The sequence below is a fragment of the Mixophyes fleayi genome, chromosome 11 (genome assembly GCF_038048845.1).
Source record: "Mixophyes fleayi isolate aMixFle1 chromosome 11, aMixFle1.hap1, whole genome shotgun sequence".
Lineage (NCBI taxonomy): Eukaryota > Metazoa > Chordata > Amphibia > Anura > Limnodynastidae > Mixophyes > Mixophyes fleayi.
Genome location: NC_134412.1, coordinates 87,199,868 through 87,220,280, shown reverse-complemented (window position 1 = coordinate 87,220,280; position 20,413 = coordinate 87,199,868). Strand labels below are relative to the sequence as shown.

Below are 20,413 nucleotides of genomic sequence, written 5' to 3'. Positions count from 1 at the left end.
TCCGCAGATAAATATTGATTTGCTTTTCAGGATCTCCGTTATTTCCTTTTCACTCTTGTACAAATGATCAATCCAGTGCGACACTTCCTAGAAACACACAACACTTTCTAGCTATTAACCACATCTTTATACATTGGCTTAAATTACTCATAAAGTCATTACTGAGAGGACTGAATTACTAGAACTAATTAGTCCAATCAGCCGAGATGAATGTAAGAAATGGCTGTTGTTTGTGGCACAATACAGGCCGCTATAAAACAGCTGCTTTGCAGCGTAATTTTTTCCAACCTCAACAACTACTGTAAATTTCATAGTGGAAATTGGATAACTGTTGTCCTTCTGACCATAGTGACTTTATGGAGCAAGGTTGTAAATCACAGAAGTTGCTGCAGTCTATGTAGAAGGTTATACTTTGGATCTTACTTTATGGTCTGCGATCCAAAACACAAATCATCTTACCAATTAGGTTAAATACCCATGATCCTTTGCACAATTATATGTCCTCCTATCAGAGTGTTTTAGCATGTATGGTGATGGACTGGAGTGTGCAGATGCAACTGCACTAAGTTGGGGGGATGTACAATTTTATACAACTTTCTTATTATAGGGTGTCCTCCTTTTGGTTTACCCCACCTTAGAGTCCCATGAGCAGCAGCTTGTCCAGCCACACTGATGGCAAGAGAACAGAGAACACCAGTGCAGACGGCGGCCAGATTACATTTTCCAGCACTGTAGGTGTGTAGTCTATGTGGCACCATATTGGCCAAGAGTGAAGGCCAATCAGATCAGGTGCCACATATAGTAGACACTCCTATCCTAGTTGCTTGAACAGCTAGGACTGTGTTCTCTTCACCATGTGGTCAGCACAGATGGACCAATGACTAAATATAAGTAACACCTTGGATGCCCCCCACCACTAAATGCATAGAGGGGCTACCTAACCTGAGGAATTGTCCAAAGCTGGACAACCGCTTTAAATTTGAGGACCAATATCCAAACTTAGTTATATTTAGAGATCAATTAAACAACCTGGTACCTTAAGTGATTTATTTGCATACTACAAATCACAAACAGTTCTGCAAACTGATTCAAGTGAAACGTCACTAGTTATAGTTAAACAGTTTGTAGGTAGAAATATATCATTGGAAATTCACGGAATACCTGCAAATTCTGAAGAAAGGATTTCGTCTGGACCATGGGGTGACAAGTATACTATCAGACATAATCTGGGTCTCAGGTGTAAATGAGTCAATGATTCAGATCCTTGTATTGGACATTTTTCATTACTATTGCAGAGTATTACAACTGCCCCCACCCGGCTGCTTCTTAATGCCAAACGGATGGCGAAACTTTCTAGGGAGAACACTGTAGCTTTTCACTGAACAGACTCAATTAAAAAATTATGCTGTATAGCAGAACTTATAGAGGTTCTACGGAAGCTGAGAGTCATTGATGGGAGAGTTAGTTGTCTACCAGTTGCACAGATTTAATCATCAACATCAGACAGGATGGGACAATGACGGCTAACTAACCTTTTATATCTCAAAACTAACCTACTGTGATTATCCTATGTGTGACACTACAGTATTGATTGATCTTTTGGCTAGTTTTTGTCAGGTGTGTAACTGGATAGCAGTTTTCCGGCCCCAGCTATCATACAGCCATGATACTCTTTTAATACAGAATTGTTATAGTCCAAAAATCAGGACATTTAGATCATCAATTAAACTCAGTTCTTCACTATCAGGAATATTAATGGCAAAAGACACCTATTATGCTCTCCTGATCCATTGCTCTATGTTATAAGCACCACCTACTTGCAGTATGAAATAACTCAGTTCCTCAGGGGGATAATATTTCTCTTTATATCATGACATTCATTCGGATCTCTTCCACAAGTGCATAGTATCCAAGTAGGTTTTGTAATTTATGAGGAACAATCGATGTGCAGAACAGCTTGTTTGTAATTGTAAAAGCTTAAACCTGAGGGGCTTGGAGGGTAGATATAGTTTAACAAGATATCATAGAAAACTTGTCAGAATATTCAGACACTCGTTGGATGTAACACAAGTCTACTTGGATCCTACGGCTCAAACTTCCCATCTTGTACCTGGAGAGCCGTACGCAGTCCATACCATGTATAAATACACAAAGCCTGACCTCTTCTTGCTTGATTTATTACCACCTTAGCGCAAACAAGAACAATTAGTGTACAGATAGTGCTTCCATTAAATCACAAACACACACACACACGATAAAAACTTCTAAAACCGAAAACTATTAAAAAATGAATTAAGTTCATTTAACGTGTTACCTATTACACATTTAACTCAAATTATCAATGATTTTTTTTGCACTATAGAATAGAAATCAATGGAAAGCAACAAGTTAATACATGTCCTACTTCACTTGCAGACTTTCAGCTAAATAAATGTATTTAAGAGAAAGGTTTTTTTTTGTTTTTTTTTAAATAAAAAATATTTTATCTATTAATTGTTTACAAGATGTTGTTTTTTTTACATGTGATCATTGTGCCCTTGTGTAACGAGTTCAAAACCTTTCCATTCAAAAAAATTCCGTGGCTAAAACATGGTTTTAGAGAACTGTTCAGCGCATGTTTCCACCCTATTCATTCACAAATTCATGCAAGCCAATGAACATGACTTGGTTACAATGCATGAAAAAAAAAAAAATCACACTCACAAAATCTGCTCAGCATCAGCACTGCAATCCCGTACCTCCAGCCAATCTGCCAGTGTGAAGGATAAACGTGACATCACCACAGCTTACAATGAATGAACAGCTGAGTAAATGCAGCAATTTGGAACCCTAATATTTTCTTAAACACTGAGCTTGTGCTTAGAGACAGCGAGCAGTGCGGAACAACCATTCACTGCGTTATGCTTTTAGCAGTACCTGGTTTTTTCACTAATATTGAAGTGTTTCCATGAAGACACACACGACAGACACAGAACAATGCAGAGATTAAGCGAACATTTAATGTTGAAGAAAGATTTACAGTTTCCTGTTAAAAACAGACCTCAGTGTTTTCACTCTGATCTTGTGGAATGTGACTATTTAAAACATCCTGTATTTAAGCTGAACTTCAATCTTGGAACAGGGAGCAAAGAAAGAAATAAACTAGCTATGTCCCTGGGTTTTGTTCCAAAATCATTTATGAATGGGGACAAGTTTGCAGCAAGTGTTAGTGAAAAATACCATCCAATAGTCAGATCTTATGTGCACAAAAGAACTTCACAAAATGACATCAAAATGATTAATTTGCCCTATATTCCATCTTTATTGCCCAATGATAGAACACTTACAAGTGTTAGCAAGCCCAATAGTGTGCACAACCTATATTACAGCATGCCATTCTGATTTCATCCTAGCCAGTAAAAGTCCAGTTAACATTAATAGATTATTTGTAGTTTAACAGTCCCAAAACAAGACTTACAGTCTCTGGGGTTACTGACAGCACAGTGTGTTTAACAACAAAGAACTGTTTGCTACCCCTAAAGCAATTTGTAGGATGAATTATTTAGCACTTTTCAATAGATAATCTATAACAAGAAGTTGGTTCTAAAAGGGGAATAAACAGTGTCGACTGTTTTTCTTCAATACCTCCGACATATGTTAATTATGTTTTTGTAAAGTGCATTTGTTTCAGCCTGATAAAATAACACATGTACGCTTTTGTTTAGTAGAGGGGCTTAGGTTACAACCCCCTCTCCTTGCAGTATATGTTTAACAAAAGAGACTACAAAATAGTTCTGAGCCTGAATTCTCAAAGTACAGCATTTATTTTCCTCCCTCGTTTAATGTTTAACTATATCAGAAGATACCATAAGTTTTTTATTTTTGGTGCACTTCTGTTGGTGAATGCAGTGCATGGAAACAGCAGTCTATATTTAACAGGGCTTTATCAGTCCTCTATGTAAAAACAAGGCAAATTACACCCTTCCAGTGCTGGACAAAGAAAGTGCTTGGAAAGAAAGGAGCTTGTGAGTTTGGAGCAAACCTGCATTGCAAAAGCAGATTCTGCCCCCAATCTTGTACAATGCACCAAAATCAAATCCCTACTGTTCACAACACAAAGGAAATCGAAATCACTGTAGTCGTGTGAACCAAACCAGGCAACTTTTCATTGCAATGTTTACCTGCTGTTGTTTTAAAACGAACTACAAACTTCCAAGGCACTTAGCTTGTAAACACAGAGAAGTCTTTTGTCATTGCAATCCCAGCAGGTTGAACTTGTTAGGAAGGGAAACTGCTGCTTTTTCACTGCAATTTCCCTTTGCACAGTTTCAGCAAGAACAATGTTGAACAGTTTAAGAAAAACATAAAAATAAAAGACACACACAGAAAAAAAAGGACACAAGTACCACACATCACAAGACACACAGAAAAAAACCATCAAATCCCCATCCCAGAAAAAAAGGGCATCTACCTTCCAGTTTACTCTCCATTGGCATTCCAGCTTAGAAAAAGTCCACTTTTAGAAAGCACATTCCTGGCCACCAAAAAAGTGTGTAATTGGAAAGATAATGGTCTCTCTCTCTATAAACTCCTGGGATAAAGTGACAGAGGATCTTTCCTACAACACGTGTCAAGGTAAACACAGCTCTCCTCCTCTGCAACTTGCTGGCTGAATACTTGAGCTACAGTCCAGAGCTTTGTCCACTCAGCTAGAGCTGTGTCCCTGGGTTGTTCTTATTATAAGGAGAAGGCAGACTATATAGTTCCCCCCCTCACAGACTTCTCTCCCTCCCTCCTCATCACAGTCTAATCTGCCCCTGGCTGCCTCTAAGAAACTCAGGGCGAAGAGGCTGACTTTCCAAGAATGCAGGACCTGGAGCTGTCCATGGGAGCAGTGCTGAACTGAGCAAAAGCCTCCGCTTTTGTTTCTACCTCTCTGCTTGCCCTCAGATGACAACTGTCTGCCTCTGCGGGGAGGGGCTACCTCTGCCTCCCTCCGGATTGCTGGAGAAGCCAGGCTTCTTTTGTCCTCTCGGTGCCTCCGTACCTGCAATGCTGCAGAACAGGCTTCCTTTTTTCTCCTTCTCTGCATTATGACAAATCAAGGCAGGCAGCTGTGCTGTTAGCACACAGAACAGGGAGAGACCGAAAATAGGCACTGGGGGTCTGATGGGAACTGCAGTAGGAGAGGGAAGGGGGTGTCACAGCCCCCCCCCCCCCTCCCCTCTACCACCCTTCCTCTGCACCCCCTGGACAATCTCACCCATCGCTGCAGCCTGCAAAGATCTGGACTAACAGCATTAATTAAATATTAACGTCCACTCTCTGGTGGTGAAGCCTTGATTACAGACAACACGCTCCAACCTGAGGTCAAGGAACACAACAGCCGCTGGATGCTGCAAAGCACATACTATATAATTATACTATATAATTATTATTCATTATTGAATGCATGATGATTTTTTTTAACGTGCAAAATAAATGATGCAATGCAGTTTGCATGGGTGTTTTTTTACAGAAAGATCATGATATGGTTGGTGATATCTGTTTGTCTTACTTTGTTGACTAGTGCAATGTAAAACAAATTGCTAATATAGGGCAGGGTTGTAAAGGACTACAGCAAAATATCAATGACTTAAAGTGAACCACCCCCCCCCCTCCCTTACACATAGGATATTAGTTTTTTTTTTTTGTTTGCTTGTTCAATGATACTATGCAGCAAATTCAAGGTGCAACATGATTAGCCACTTGTTTACTTGTAGGGGCCTGCGGCGGACAGACATTGCTACAACCTAGCAGTTGTTGATCTGCAATGCTATTCGGCCTCCCACACACTGCAGGGGTGAAGATTACCCCTCCCCATAAGTGCTGAAGTGAACACAAAGAAGTACTGGCTCATGCTTCCCCAGCACTTGTTTCCAGTCTCCAACTACCGTCTTCAGACGGATATTAATGCTTTAGGAAGCCTCTTACAGTTTTTGCAACAATTGCTGAAACATTTATTGACATTATCTAGATATATTTATAATTATCTACATTTATAAATGTGGGCTTTTTTTTTTTTGGTTAATTATGGGAGGGACATTTTTTCTTCTTTGTTCATTGCCTTCAAGATGCGTTTTCTGGTAATAATAACACAAAAAAAGCAACAGCAACAAAGATATTAAAAGAAAAATGTTAATAAAATGATTTTCTATAAAGCCAGGCAAAGTAGTGTTTGAAATGATCTGACAAAGTTAGGGCTGTAGAATTATCCTGAAGCACTGATTATATTGACACAATAAAATATTTTTTATTAAGGATCATTCATTATCCAAAATAGACCCCACCCCAATATAGTGTCACTTGTTCAGTACCATATGGTTTACAATATGCTGCAAACAACAATAACAGACAGTCTTAATTGTAATGAGTCTATAGGGCTATGAGCATCTCAGAACGTCACTGTTTTCCAACGCTCTGATATTCAGAGAGGTATTGATGCTTCCATCCAACACTGAACAATACACTGTTACTCTGTCACACGGTAACTTCTGTTTGATAGTGAAACAATGGTTCCAGCCAGCATTATGTTCCACCACCGGATACTGGATACTTTTAGACATGTTGTGGATGGGAAAGTACAGTAATGTAAAACACCCGTGTACTGCAGTACTCATAGCTGTAACTCAGGTCACTGTGCAACCTCTGAGTTACAAAGTTACAATGTGTCACAAAGAAAAAAGCTCATTGATAGGTCTCTCTTTCATAGGAGAGAGGCAATGGGAAGGGGTTACATGGGCAATTGCCCCAGGCCCTCATGTTTTAACACACATATAATATACCTATATCTATCTATCTATCTGCCTATATGTATATATCTGCCTATATGTATATATATATATATATATATATATATATATATATATATCATCATCACCATTTATTTATATAGCGCCACTGATTCCGCAGCGCTGTACAGAGAACTCATTCACATCAGTCCCTGCCGCATTGGAGCTTGCAGTCTAAATCCCCTAACATACACACAGACAGACACAGACAGACAGAGTCTAGAGTCAATTTAATAGCAGCCAATTAACCTACCAGTATGTTTTTGGAGTGTGGGAGGAAACCGGAGCACCCGGAGGAAACCCACGCAAACACGGGGAGAACATACAAACTCCACACAGATAAGGCCATGGTCGGGAATTCAACTCATGACCCCAGTGCTGTGAGGCAGAAGTGCTAACTACTGAGCCACCCTGCTAACCACTTAGCCACCGTGCTGCCCACGAATATATATATATATATATATATATATATATATATATATATATATAATATATATATATTTAGGAAAACGAATACAGTCAGAGAGCGCTCATTGTGTGATAATGCTAATGCGCCATGTATTATGTAGAGCTCAAATATAGACTGTGTACAATTTATGAGCAACTTTAAGCTTATCTGAAGTTTGCTTATCCCACTCCAATCAATACTTGAAAACAGATCCAATCTGAAGATGAAGATAGCCTTGACAAAAAACAATAATGAGCCATAAAGTGTCACCACATTTGTGTAGGATAGTACAAAAAAGTGTTTATTGACACCAACAGTTATAAACCCCTTACAATAAATAGAGGATAATATCACTTATCGCTCATCTCCCGTGGAACCCCGGGCCGGGTCCAGGCCGTGTGAGGCCTCTAGAGGTTCCACAGGAACCAGTCCGACAGTGAACAATGAGAGAGCACCCAACGCGCTTTGTAACACAGCATAACAAGCCTGATGAAGTTGCGTTTTTAATAATACCCGTATAGTTTAACTATATTGTTGTTATTGTTTAAAGATGGTCTTAAGCATTTTAATTAACATTTCCCTTTACAACATAGATATCATACCGCCTACATATTCATTAAACCGGTTGCTCATCTTCAGACAACTTTAGTTCTTACATACCATCATGCAGCTTTTACTATATGTATCACTTGATCTTTTTTTCTTATTCTTTTTTTTCCAAAACAAATATTTGGTAGGGTTGTTTATTTTATATCCGTTGTCCTACCGTGCCCAGCAGCTCTGTGTCATATCCTGAGAGAATGAACAACTTTACCTGATGCTATAAAGACACTGACAACTAGAAAGAAAGGATTGTGTACAGTAAAGGCTGCAAGAGGGTATGCACAAAACAATATACAGGTGCCAAACCCTTTTAGCATATGAAACTGCCCGATGTAATTGCTCAAATAAATGCATCACTTCCTTCCCAAAAGTGTACAAGTCAATTAAAAAACTGATCAGAAAAACACTTTTAAATGACCACTCTGTGTAAATTCCTCTGAAATAGGGAACAAACAACAGCAAAAAGATCAATAAAAAAATAAATATCTTACACACTCTTTCTACATCGAGCAACAGGCATATGTTCTTAGTTCATTTCAATCAGTATTATTAGTTTCCTATTTAATATCTATTTTTACAGCCGTGATACAGTCATAGCTAGATGGCCCAACTGAAAAGTAACAGATTACTGGAGCATAAAGTCTATATTTATCCGGAAACTATTTAAGTGATAGAGACACAGGGATAGTGAGGAGCTGATGGAAATGTCGAAGCTTACATATATTTAGAACACTCTGGACTGATAATAGCAATACAGGCATCACTGTCAGTATAACTTGGCTTGTCTAGCTGTATTTGAAGAATGAAACACAACAGGCTCTTAAAGGCGGCGGTTAACTTTTTATGTTGGAAATTTTGATTCATCTGCACTGGATGACCTTGGATAATTCCTATATCTTATCGGCAAGGTATATGTTACACCCTAAGTATAGCCTAATCAGGCTCTGTTATGTGCTGTATGTACACAGCTTGTTATATAGGTTTTTACAAACTTTTCCCACAACATGTCAAAATGTATTGCACAGTGTGATACATGTTTATTATTAATTATGTAAGGGAATTAGACATTTGCACGCTTAAATCAGGCTAAATATTTAGAATAAGATAGGTTCAGATAAAAATGTAAATTTTAAGGAATGACTTACAAATCCTTACCAGCTTCAACACTGAGTAATTGCGACTTTTAACAACTGAAATGCAGGCATGCTGTGATTGGTTGTATGATTATCATGGATAATTGTGATTGGTTGCAGGACTATCATGGATAACCAATCACAGTGCTCTTGTGAGTTTCATCCTCCTGGTATATGAAATTAAGCGAAAGAACTTGGTAACATTCTATTAGGCATAAGGCAGCTGCCTAAGGCACTATGCTCTGTTTTATCAAATTAGGATCAAGGCAAATGGATCTCCTTGCATTACGCTGTTGCAAAAGAAAGTGTATGTATGTGGCTGTACTTTTAATACAGGACAGAGTAACTAAAGTGCACTATAAAACTGAATACCGTAGGAAGACAACATAGGTCATGTACTAAACCACTAAATATGCAGAGGTCTAATCAATTTCTATTTGCACAAATGTACCTCATATATTTAAAATGTTTGATTTAAATTGAAACTTGTGTTTTATGGGAAATAATCACACACACACATACATTCCACTGTTCAGAAGGCCAAGAGGATTCTCTTTCCATTAAGCTCCGAGTGTGCCGTGTACCGGAGACCAAATGAATAAAGTGCCACTAAGTCTGTATGATGCCAAATATAGCCAATCAATAGATGTGCGCTTCTCCCCACGCTTGCTCGTTTAAGCGCGCCCAATGCCCGAGAAATTATCTGCAGTTCGTGCAGACACAGTGCACTATTTACTGTATCTATATAAGAGGATTGTTCAGACATCATGGGTAACCTTGGAAAGATGAGCAGCACTAGGCGGATACTTCATTACATTCTATAGAAATCTATAAATGTTGATTTCATTGTTTGCTACTGCATCATATGTAATATTAAAGGAACACTAGCATGATCATTGCCTAATTTAAACATATGTTAAAACTGAAAACAGATAATTTTTCACTGTACTGAATTTAGAATTTTGGAACATTTTCTAGCAATAAAAGGGCGTTTGGCAACTATTTGTAAATTTACTGACATATTGACACATTTTCGGCTTCCAGCATGTAAAGGAAATTGAAAGCTGCAAAAATGTGGCAATTTCTCGTCAACGTAAGAGCATCACGACAGTTATGATGGGACTGTGCTTGGTCCTAGAGCCCTCGCCCCCACTTTGAACCCCTTTGCGCTGTGCATATTATGAGTATATGTACTTTTGGATCTCTTGTTGGATAAGACAACAATATGTCTGCAAATAAACCCAGTACATTTTTTATAACACGGTCATTAAAAAGTATTTACAAGGCCAAGCAAAACAGATTGCAAATAACTTTCACAAAGAAATAATAATGGTACAAATTCGATTACATTTTTCATAGTTATTTTTCATTTAAATGGAGGACAGTACTGCACCACTCTTAACCGTGTATCAATGTACAAGATCTATTCTTACTGGCCTATTGTAAAGGCCTGGGACAGTCTACAAATTTAAACATTTACCCCTCTCTAATCTATCTCTCTGTGCTATAATGGTGACAGTAGTTAGCATTGCTTCCTCACTGCGCTGGGGTCATGGGTTCGATCCCAACAAGGGCTCTATCAGTGTGGAGTTTATACGTCCTCCTTTGTTTGGCTTCTGATTAAGCTGGCACTAGCATCATCATCAGCTATTTTATATAGCGCTACTAATTCCGCAGCGCTGTACAGAGAACTCGCTCACATCATTCCCTGCCCCATTGGAGCTTACAGTCTAAGTTCCCTAACATACAGAGAGAGAGACTAGGGTCAATTTAATAGCAGCCAGTTAACCTACTAGTATGTTTTTGGAATGTGGGAGGAAACCGGAGCACCCAGAGGAAATCCACGCAAACACGGGGAGAACATACAAACTCCTCACAGATAAGGCCATGGTCGGGAATTGAACTCATGACCCCAGTGCTGTGAGGCAGAAGTGCTAACCACTAAGCCACCGTGCTGCCCTAGTTTGTGTCTGTGCACGATTGTACAGCATTGTGTAATATGTTGGCACTATATACATAATTGATAATATTACCACATTCCTCACGGCTTTACTTAGTGTTGCGCCTGTCATAGGCAATATAAAATAGAGAACATTCTGACAATACTAAAATGGAACATGGGCTGGCAAACAAAACTTATAGGGAAAGAGGCTAGATCCGAACATGTATAGATTAGAGGATAGAAGTGACAGAGGTGATATGATTGAAACATTCAAATATATAAAAGAGGCATTTTTTTTAGATAAGATTTTTCGGACAAAGGGACAGACTTTGAAATTGGAGGGAGGAAGGCAAAGGTAAGTGAAGGTACAACCCTATAACAGAAAGAGCGATAGAGCAGTGTAAATAGGATTACAGCAGTTGTGATGGGGAATCATACAGTGAAAGAACTCCAGAACTCTATTTGGCTATTGTTAAGACTTACAACGCAATAAATTAAAACAATCAAAAACAAACACATAGGGCAAAGTACTTGGACATGCAAGCTATTTCCTGCCACCAAATCCTCTGTTTCTATATATTATGAGTGATACATCCTAAAGGAGTTACTTTCCACAGCACTCGCATATACATGCCTGTAAAAACTTGAACAACCGGTTACTGCTGCCCTAGGCATGTGCCTGTTTTGCCTTGTGACACATACAATTCTGCTTACATGGTAAATTCTAACACGAAATGCAAATTTGCACTCAACTCTGTTACACCATTGTTCAAAGCTATGGGGTATGTGTATCAGCGATAAAACAAAAGCATAATATCTTGAAAGGGAAAGGAACATTTTTAACCTATGCACAGCCGACTTCCTGTCTCTAGACTGATGACAGTATGGTGGGCCTCTTAGGGGGTAGATTTATGAATATTGGAGGTGTTGCCCAAAGCAACCAATCATGTTCGAGCTATAATTTATCTAGAGAATCATAGTTAGAATCTGATTGGTTGTTGTGGGCAACACCTTCACTTTTCCTTTTTAGACAGTTTGATAAATCTACCCTTAGTCTCATATGACTGGTAAAAGAGAAAATATAGAAAAAAGTATAGTATTCCCTGAGCCAGACAGCAAATAATATACCTAATTCTATTTAAGTATGGGGGCTTTAACTGTGCCTTTTTCAATTAAACTCTTTATTATATAAACATACAATTCATATCAGCCAAAATAAACCACATTAACACGTCACAACTAGCAAAATAAAAATAAATAATAAATAAAAGTTATTTTTAAAATTAATCTCAATTCTACTTGTCATCACTAGTAGAAAATGATTTAAGTGCTTAACTTGTACACACAAATCCCTTACATCCATAACAGATGGACCCGACTTGTATATCAATTGCCGATAAAGAGATTTATCTCAGAAGTTGGTAGTTATTGTAAGAACTTAGAACAGTAACTTGTAGATATAAAGTAATAGTCTGCAGTTACAGCACCCAAACCTAGTCAGTTACTGGAATCCATCAAAGTGTGCCAGTGTGTCATACAATCAGTGGACAGACTGTAACATGAAAGACTATAATTAGAAATTATTTTGCTGATTAAGCAATACCCAGTTGTGGAAGTGGGGGATATAAGCCATAGCGCTACGTCTAAGAGTAGAATAATCCAGATAGTAACAAAGGAAAGAGTTGGTAATTTACATAAAATAGATCCTATGCGGCTCTGTGCATCTACAGATACATAATTGCACATATTTTTAATAGAGATGTTCACTGACCCCCGTGTTTTGGTTCCAATTTTTTTTTCTAAAATCCCTATTTGTTTTCCTAAAATCACATACCGGTAATTTGGCTCGTTTTTTGTTCCTACATTATTATTAACCTCAACAACATTCATCTCCAGTCAATTTTTGTCAAGTGACAAGAACACTGCTACCCCTCCTGTTTCTGTATGAGCAATGGCACTGAGTAATGTCACTGGAGACTGGAGAGTGATAAGAACACTGCTACCCCTCTTTCTGTATGAGCAATGGCACTGAGCAATGGCACTGGTGACTGGAGAGTGACAAGAACACTGCTACCCCTTCTGTTTCTGTATGAGCAATGGCACTGAGCAATGTCACTGGAGACTGGAGAGTAACAAGAACACTGCTACCCCTCCTGTTTCTGTATGAGCAATGGCACTGAGTAATGTCACTGGAGACTGGAGAGTGATAAGAACACTGCTACCCCTCTTTCTGTATGAGCAATGGCACTGAGCAATGGCACTGGTGACTGGAGAGTGACAAGAACACTGCTACCCCTTCTGTTTCTGTATGAGCAATGGCACTGAGTAATGTCACTGGAGACTGGAGAGTGATAAGAACACTGCTACCCCTCTTTCTGTATGAGCAATGGCACTGAGCAATGTCACTGGAGAATGGAGAGTGACAAGAACACTGTTACCCCAGTTTCTGTGTGAGCAATGGCACTGAGCAATGGCACTGGAGAATGGAGAGTGATAAGAACACTGCTACCCCTCTTTCTGTATGAGCAATGGCACTGAGCAATGTCACTGGGGACTGTAGAGTGACAAGAACACTGCTACCCCTTCTGTTTCTGTATGAGCAATGGCACTGAGCAACGTCACTGGAGAATAGAGAGTGAGAAGAACACTGCTACTCCTGTTTCTGTGTGAGCAATGGCACTGAGCAATGGCACTGGAGACTGGAGAGTGACAAGAACACTGCTACCCCTCCTGTTTCTGTATGAGCAATGGCACTGAGCTATGTCACTGGAGAATAGAGAGTGACAAGAACACTGCTACTCCTGTTTCTGTGTGAGCAATGGCACTGAGCAATGTCATTCAATGGAGACTGGAGAGTGACAAGAACACTGCTACCCCTCCTGTTTCTGTATGAGCAATGGCACTGAGCAATGTCACTGGAGACTGGAGAGTGATAAGAACACTGCTATCCCAGTTTCTGTGTGAGCAATGGCACGGAGCAATGTCACTGGAGACTGGAGAGTGACAAGAACACTGCTACCCCTCCTGTTTCTGTGTGAGCAATGGCACTGAGCAAAGTCACTGGAGACTGGAGAGTGACAAGAACAATAATACCCGTTTCTGTGTGAGCAATAGTGCTGGATCTCCTGGGAAGGGAGGTACTTATGGATTCCAAAACCTGCGAGATCCAACAATGCCTCAATTCAGATCCGAGGACGCGCAAAAGTACAGAGCCGGCTCGCGAGCCTACTCAGATCCCCCAAGTTCGAGTGGGCTCAATTTTCAGAAAACCGAGCCCGAGCATCTCTAACTCTTAAGTGTCCGCACATAGCCACGTGCTCATCCCCACTGACCATAGTTCATCTGTACATCCTGATTCTTTCAATTTTTCTTCAACCTCTTTCCAGATTTTAGACATTGAAATTGTTATAGAATAAGCTTTGATTACATCCGATGGAAAAAAAAAAGAGAGAAATACTCTGCATGGATACAAAACAATTGCAAAATCAAATCAGATGAATCGGGACCATTACTATAAACAGCCTCGGCCCAAGGAAGGAAATTTGTCCAGTTTCACAAATGTTCAAAGGGACAAAGATGTTGTTCTAAAAACCTGTTTTACTCTTTCGGTTTGCTATAGATAAGCTAGTGAGAAGGAAAAGCTTGTACCTAGAACCCTTTCCAAATCTGGAAATGAATTGTGATCCTCAAAAGGTCTTTACATGGATTTGAAGAACAGGCCACCAAACCGATCTGCTAAGAAATTCAACAGTCCGTTAAGTACTTGGATGCCCTGCCGGTTATGGAGCGTGGACCTTGGACATAACTGCCTTACTGGTGTACTGGGAACATATGGCATTTTAGGAGGAGCTTTGGGAGAAGCCTGGTTCTGATTGGCAATGAGTTTTGCAGAAAGATCCGGGCTTAAACTAGTCTGGATTTGTTTTCAAGGAATTATTGGAATAGGTTCAGGAGAATCACAGTGTTCCTGTGAAAAGCTGCGAGTCTGACCATCAGTTTTTAAATCCTTGGTATGGGGTCCATAAGTGATAATAACATTTAAATGAAGAAAGGAAAGTGCCCATCAGTTTAAGGCGAAGGTCACCGACTACTTATTGCAATAGGAGCATTTTAGCCGATACGGTGAGGCAAGTAGAGGAAGAGAAAGGAGTAGATTTCCTCTCCCACACCTGTCCCTACAGCTCTCAGTTGGGAGCCAGGAGGTAATGTGAGAACCTTGTCTCTGTCTTCCATAGAATTCCGACATCTAAGACGCACTTCATTGGTGGAACCCTTCTGAGACTATCAATCCTGACCGAAAATAGGTCAGTGTTGTCCAAGTGTTTCCATGAAGAGGGTCACACGAGTTTACCGTTCAAATATTACTTAATATCACCCCACAGAGTCTATGGAGCTTTTTCAAGCAGGCCGAGAGCACAAAACCAAGCTTTGGAGTGTTCAGTTAGCGAGCTCTGATATAGCTGTTTGCAAAAACGAATTCTCCTTTCTTGAAACCAAGCTAACCCCCGGCACTTGGCATGAAGACACAGCACATAATATATTTGGAGAAAAGCAGATATATATCACCATGTAATGGACTGCTGCGTAAATGATAATAAACTCAACACAAAAAAGCAATATTTCCTTATTTAAAACATAGAGCACTTTCTCACAACCTGTGATTGAATCATTTTTTAAGCTCCTAAAAAAGTCAATAAGGAATAATTTACTTTATGCAGCAAAAATAACAAATCAAGTGGGGCAGGAGAGCTGAAGCATTGTGCGATATGATGTAATGAAAAAACTTAATCTTTCTAAACATGAAGACTAGGAAACAAATTAGACGACAGGGCTTTATTGCTCAGATTTGTTATCCGCTGTGTTACAAAAAAAGTAAAGGAGGGGAGAGTTTATTAGATTTTATTATTATAAATGATTTAATAACTCGCCCTAATTAGTGGTGACGGAGAACAGGCTCGAGGTTCTGGAGTGCCGTGACTCAGTGTGAATGGTTAGACACTCGTGCAGAGTTATGAGGGAATTAAGACCCAGGCTGCATTGGTAATAAAGATTCAGCCGTTTGCCCCCCCCCCTTCCCAAGTGCTTCAATTCACAATGAAACATGCAGTACTGTTCTGTAAAAAATAAAATAAAATAAAGGCCGTTATGACAATGTAACACATAAATTATTGTCATATGTTCAGCAAGTGAGCTGCTCTGTTAATGGTAATTCCATCCAGTTCATTTCAAAAGTCATCTACTTGTCAAAATTGACATTATAAGACTTCCTTCAAGTGAAGAATTATTCACAAATGCTGCTGTATGAACACTCAGCAGAAGACGGATAACGGACACAATTGTAAAGAAATTATTTTAATTAAGTACTCTGTATTACATTAGCATTATCAGTGCAAGTATATAGAGATAGTACTGTGTTCTATATAGAGTGGATCTGGCTCACAGCAGCCAGTCTTCTACAGTTATGGGCAAAAGTTTTGAGAATGACACAAATATCGGTTTTCACAAAGTTTGCTGCTTCAGTGTTTTTAGACCTTTTTGTCAGATGTTGCTATGGTGTACTGAAGTGTAATTACAGGCATTTCATAAGTATCAAAGGCTTTTATTGACAATTACATTAAGTTTATGCAAAGTTTAACCTTCTTTTTGAAGACCTCTGCAATTCGCCCTGGCATGCTGTCAATCAACTTCTGGGCCAAATACTGACTGATGTCCGCCCATTCTTGTCTAATCAATGCTTGGAGTTTGTCAGAATTTGTGGGTTTTTGTTTGTCAACCCACCTTTTGAGGATTGACCACAAGTTCTCAATGGGATGAAGGTCTGGGGAGTTTCCTGGAAATGGACCCAAAATTTTGATGTTTTGATCCCAGAGCCACTTAGTTATCACTTTTGCCTTATTGCAAGGTGCTCCGTCATGCTGGAAAAGACATTGTTCATCACCAAACTGTTCTTGGATGGTTGGGAGAAGTTGCTCTTGGAGGATGTTTTGGTACCATTCTTTTTGTTTCCAAGATCTTTTCCAGCTTTTGCTGTAAGATGTTCTTTTTGACGGTATTTGGCAGATGAGAGTTAATTTATAACACATATGCACCCAAACAGTTAAGACTTAGGAAGGAAGGTGTCATTATGATTTTATGATGAATGTATAAAATTACTCTTGTTATATGACTTCCCCTATTTCTATGAAGGTGCCAGTAGATCTACTTGCAGAGTTCATCATTCAGTAACGATCCCATTATGTCTCTTCACTTCCATTCCCCATAATACCTTTAACTCCCCCCGGAACTCTCTTACGTCTTAATCTCAGGCTTGTTACCCAGTGACGTGTGATAATCCTATCACAATACTATAGTTTGGAGAGCAGCCTAGTGACGAGGGGTATGTAAGACATCATTAGGGGTTTGCAGAAAGCCAGAAAGGACAGAAAACATGAGACAACCTCCTGAGTTTCTTTAAAGGCTGCACAGAGAGTGAACATACAACGATGGCACATTGCATATACAGTCCCCTCTGCTAGACACAAGGAAGCAAAGAAAGATTATGGTTCCTTAAACTTAAGAAAATGATCTGTAGCAAAATGATTTATTCTAAGTCTTCATTAAATCTCTATCCACATTTCTTTTAGAGTTACTTTTAAAGTACAGTTTAATTGACAGTTTTATTAAACTATTAATCTTAGTAAGCAGTGTTAGACGATGTAAACATTGGACTACAATACTAATATGAAACACATATATATTATACGACCGAGAAAATAAGGATGTTTTCATAGCAACAGATTAAAATTGCAATTACAGTGCAATATATTGTGCTCTTTATAATCTACTACTATAGTCACATAATCATAGGTATTTACATATATTGAATTATGTCAAGGTATGGAAAGTTACCCTTATACATGCAAAAGAAAACCTTTAAAATATCTCTTATTAACAGCTATTGATTTCAAACACTTGTTGAGTTAAGTAATAATAATGTTAGTACGCGCAACATTTTTAAGCATTAAATAATATACTGGGTTTTTTTAAATTGATGTATCTGCATTAAATACTAGTAACTATATTACCAGTATGAAACATACCACTTATTATGCAAATTTCTGTTGATCGAATCCTTGAAACACGTTGGGACTTGTTTTGCCGAATTACTCTAAAAGTCACTGATCAGAGTTTTGTTTTTACCTGGACTCAATGTGCTGCAATGTCTTGTGGGAAAACCTTTCCTCTGCGCACAGTCAGTTTGAGAGATTTAAGCAGACAGACATTGATCTGACAGTCTGGACAAACCGTGAAGGAGCGAAATTGTCAATGGTTAATTTGAGCAATAATTGATCCTATCATATATCCTTCTAAAGATATAGCAGAACCAGTTAATTTAACCGGACAATATTGTACAACTAAAACACAGATTAATAGGGTGCACCTTAAATAAGAGTTCACAAGAATTAAAATGTCAGTATAACCAAACAATTGTTCAATACCTGTTCTTGCTGTCAGCTTCTGTGCATAAACTGGGCTACACAATATTACTGTTTTCTTCCTCCTTTCCCAAAAGTTTAAGGGGTAGTTTTTTCCCAAACCTTCTTAAAAGGGAAAAGTGGAGGTGTTGCCCATAGCAACCAATCAGATTCAAGCTTTCATTTTCTACAATGTACTAGAGCAATGATAGCTAGAATCTGATTGGTTGCTGTGGGCAACACCTCCACAAAATTCCTTGTGTTCTAGTCTAGCACTATCTATGTTGAGCCACTTATTGGAGTTTTTGTTGCAGAACTGGAGATATATCAGAGGCATCATTGACGCCATCGAGGTTGTAAGGCTATTCAGAAATGGTTCCATGGCTCTCTTGCCTGGCATGAAGTCTGTCATTCACTCCTCATCGGGGGCGTTTCACCAGTGAAACGTGGGCAAACTGTGCTTATTTTAATGGTCTGCAGGTCCTTCTGTGACAACACAAAGCTGTATAAACCCACAGACTATACACCTATTTTTAAACTGGCATCTATTGCAGAGAGAACAATGTTTACATGAGACTATTTGTGGGTTGGGGCTTTCCTATCTGCTGTGGGGTAGCCACATCCAGTGGTTTAGGATCCCCGTAGATCCTGGTGCTCTAGTCGACTGCCTAGTGGTAGCGTTGGCTATGCCAATATGTGCATAAATATATATACATAGACCAATGTATTTTATTTTATTTATTTTTTTAAAAAAATTCAATTTAATATTTATAATGAGTAACAAACAAGTCGTATATAATTTAATTAATGAGCTATATGAGAAGAGTATGAAAGTAGACTGCAGCGTATTTAAATGTTTTGTCTGTTGGGTAGTTGGGTAGGGAGCATGTGACATAGAGGGTACCTAGGGTAGAATCTACCCTATAATCTGCCACTATGCAGTGTAAAAGAATCCAGGATATTAATGTTTGAGGCATAGGTCCACTACAGGACTGTATCACATCCCAGACACATTATAACAGAGTTATCTTGCTATTGTCTCCGATCTTGTGTCTGCCAGTAACAACAGGTTTTGGTTTTGCATATAAGCACAAAGTGCAGAAACCATTTTCTGAATGGTAGAACAATCCCCGGCCATCACTGAGTCAGTGACTTGTATTGTGATGACCATAAAGCCGTCAGTAATGTATATAAACTCCCTTCCTGATTTTCCTGGTACTTGACATGAATGCTTCATTAACTGCATCGCCAGAAGGAATTAGCAATAATATGCCTCCTGAACAGCTTACTAGTGAGCTTTGTCCTTCAGAACTGAGTAACGACTTCTAAAAGTCAATCCGTCACCAAGATAGAACGGTGGCAGCCATTTAATGGGAGGGGTCAATATTCAGCCAATCAAGTCGATCGGAAAATAGTGAAATCAGTTCAGTGATGTCCCAACTGCATGGATAAGTTACATTCTCATGACTATCAACTGTGTGCGGGTGACGGGTCCACTCTAAGGTAATCTTTGACATCATTTTACATTTATCAACAAATAGCTCGGTGAGTCTTCAAGCTAAATAAGACATTGGATAAATGTCAGATCTTCGCCAGCTAAGGAGATTAGAGTGCTGCTGTCTGTATCATAAGATATCAGGATCAAATGGATTGTTTTTGCCATTTGCCGGTTTAGTAAATACTAAATACACACATTTTAGCCTAAATAACTTGAGCGGATTGGTTGTTATACTGTCATTAAAACCAGCGACCATGGTGAAAATATGAAGTCTTTTCACCCTCCTGTCCTGTTAGTACATGTATTAACACCAGTCTTGAAGTAGGCGATGAAGTAACCAATCAGAATGTTTACAGCGGCACATGTGAGAGGCCTGATCACTCCTGTGATTTGTAAGTGGGGACAGGGCAGTGGCGGATCCAGGGGGGGGGGGGCGATCGGGGCGATCTCCCCCCCTAGCAGGGGCTAGCTGCTGACAGCTGCACACTGTGCAGGTCCGTTCGGTAGTGACAGTGTGCTGCCCGGC

At 39.2% G+C, this 20,413-nt stretch overlaps 1 protein-coding gene across 5 annotated transcripts in view; it reads right to left on the bottom strand.

Annotated features, from left to right (window-relative positions):
- Positions 1-20,413, bottom strand: part of CAMTA1 (calmodulin binding transcription activator 1) — a 1,141,371-nt gene that overhangs the window by 77,729 nt on the left and 1,043,229 nt on the right. Inside the window, exon 1 of one of the 5 annotated variants that reach the window (XM_075190130.1) lies at positions 4,451-4,941. The exons of the other annotated variants lie outside the window; for them this stretch is intronic. Within the exon in view, the coding sequence (XP_075046231.1) occupies positions 4,451-4,475 (25 nt within the window). The 5' untranslated portion in view covers positions 4,476-4,941. Of the gene's footprint in view, positions 1-4,450; positions 4,942-20,413 lie in introns of those variants that run through there. 5 annotated transcript variants of the gene reach the window in all.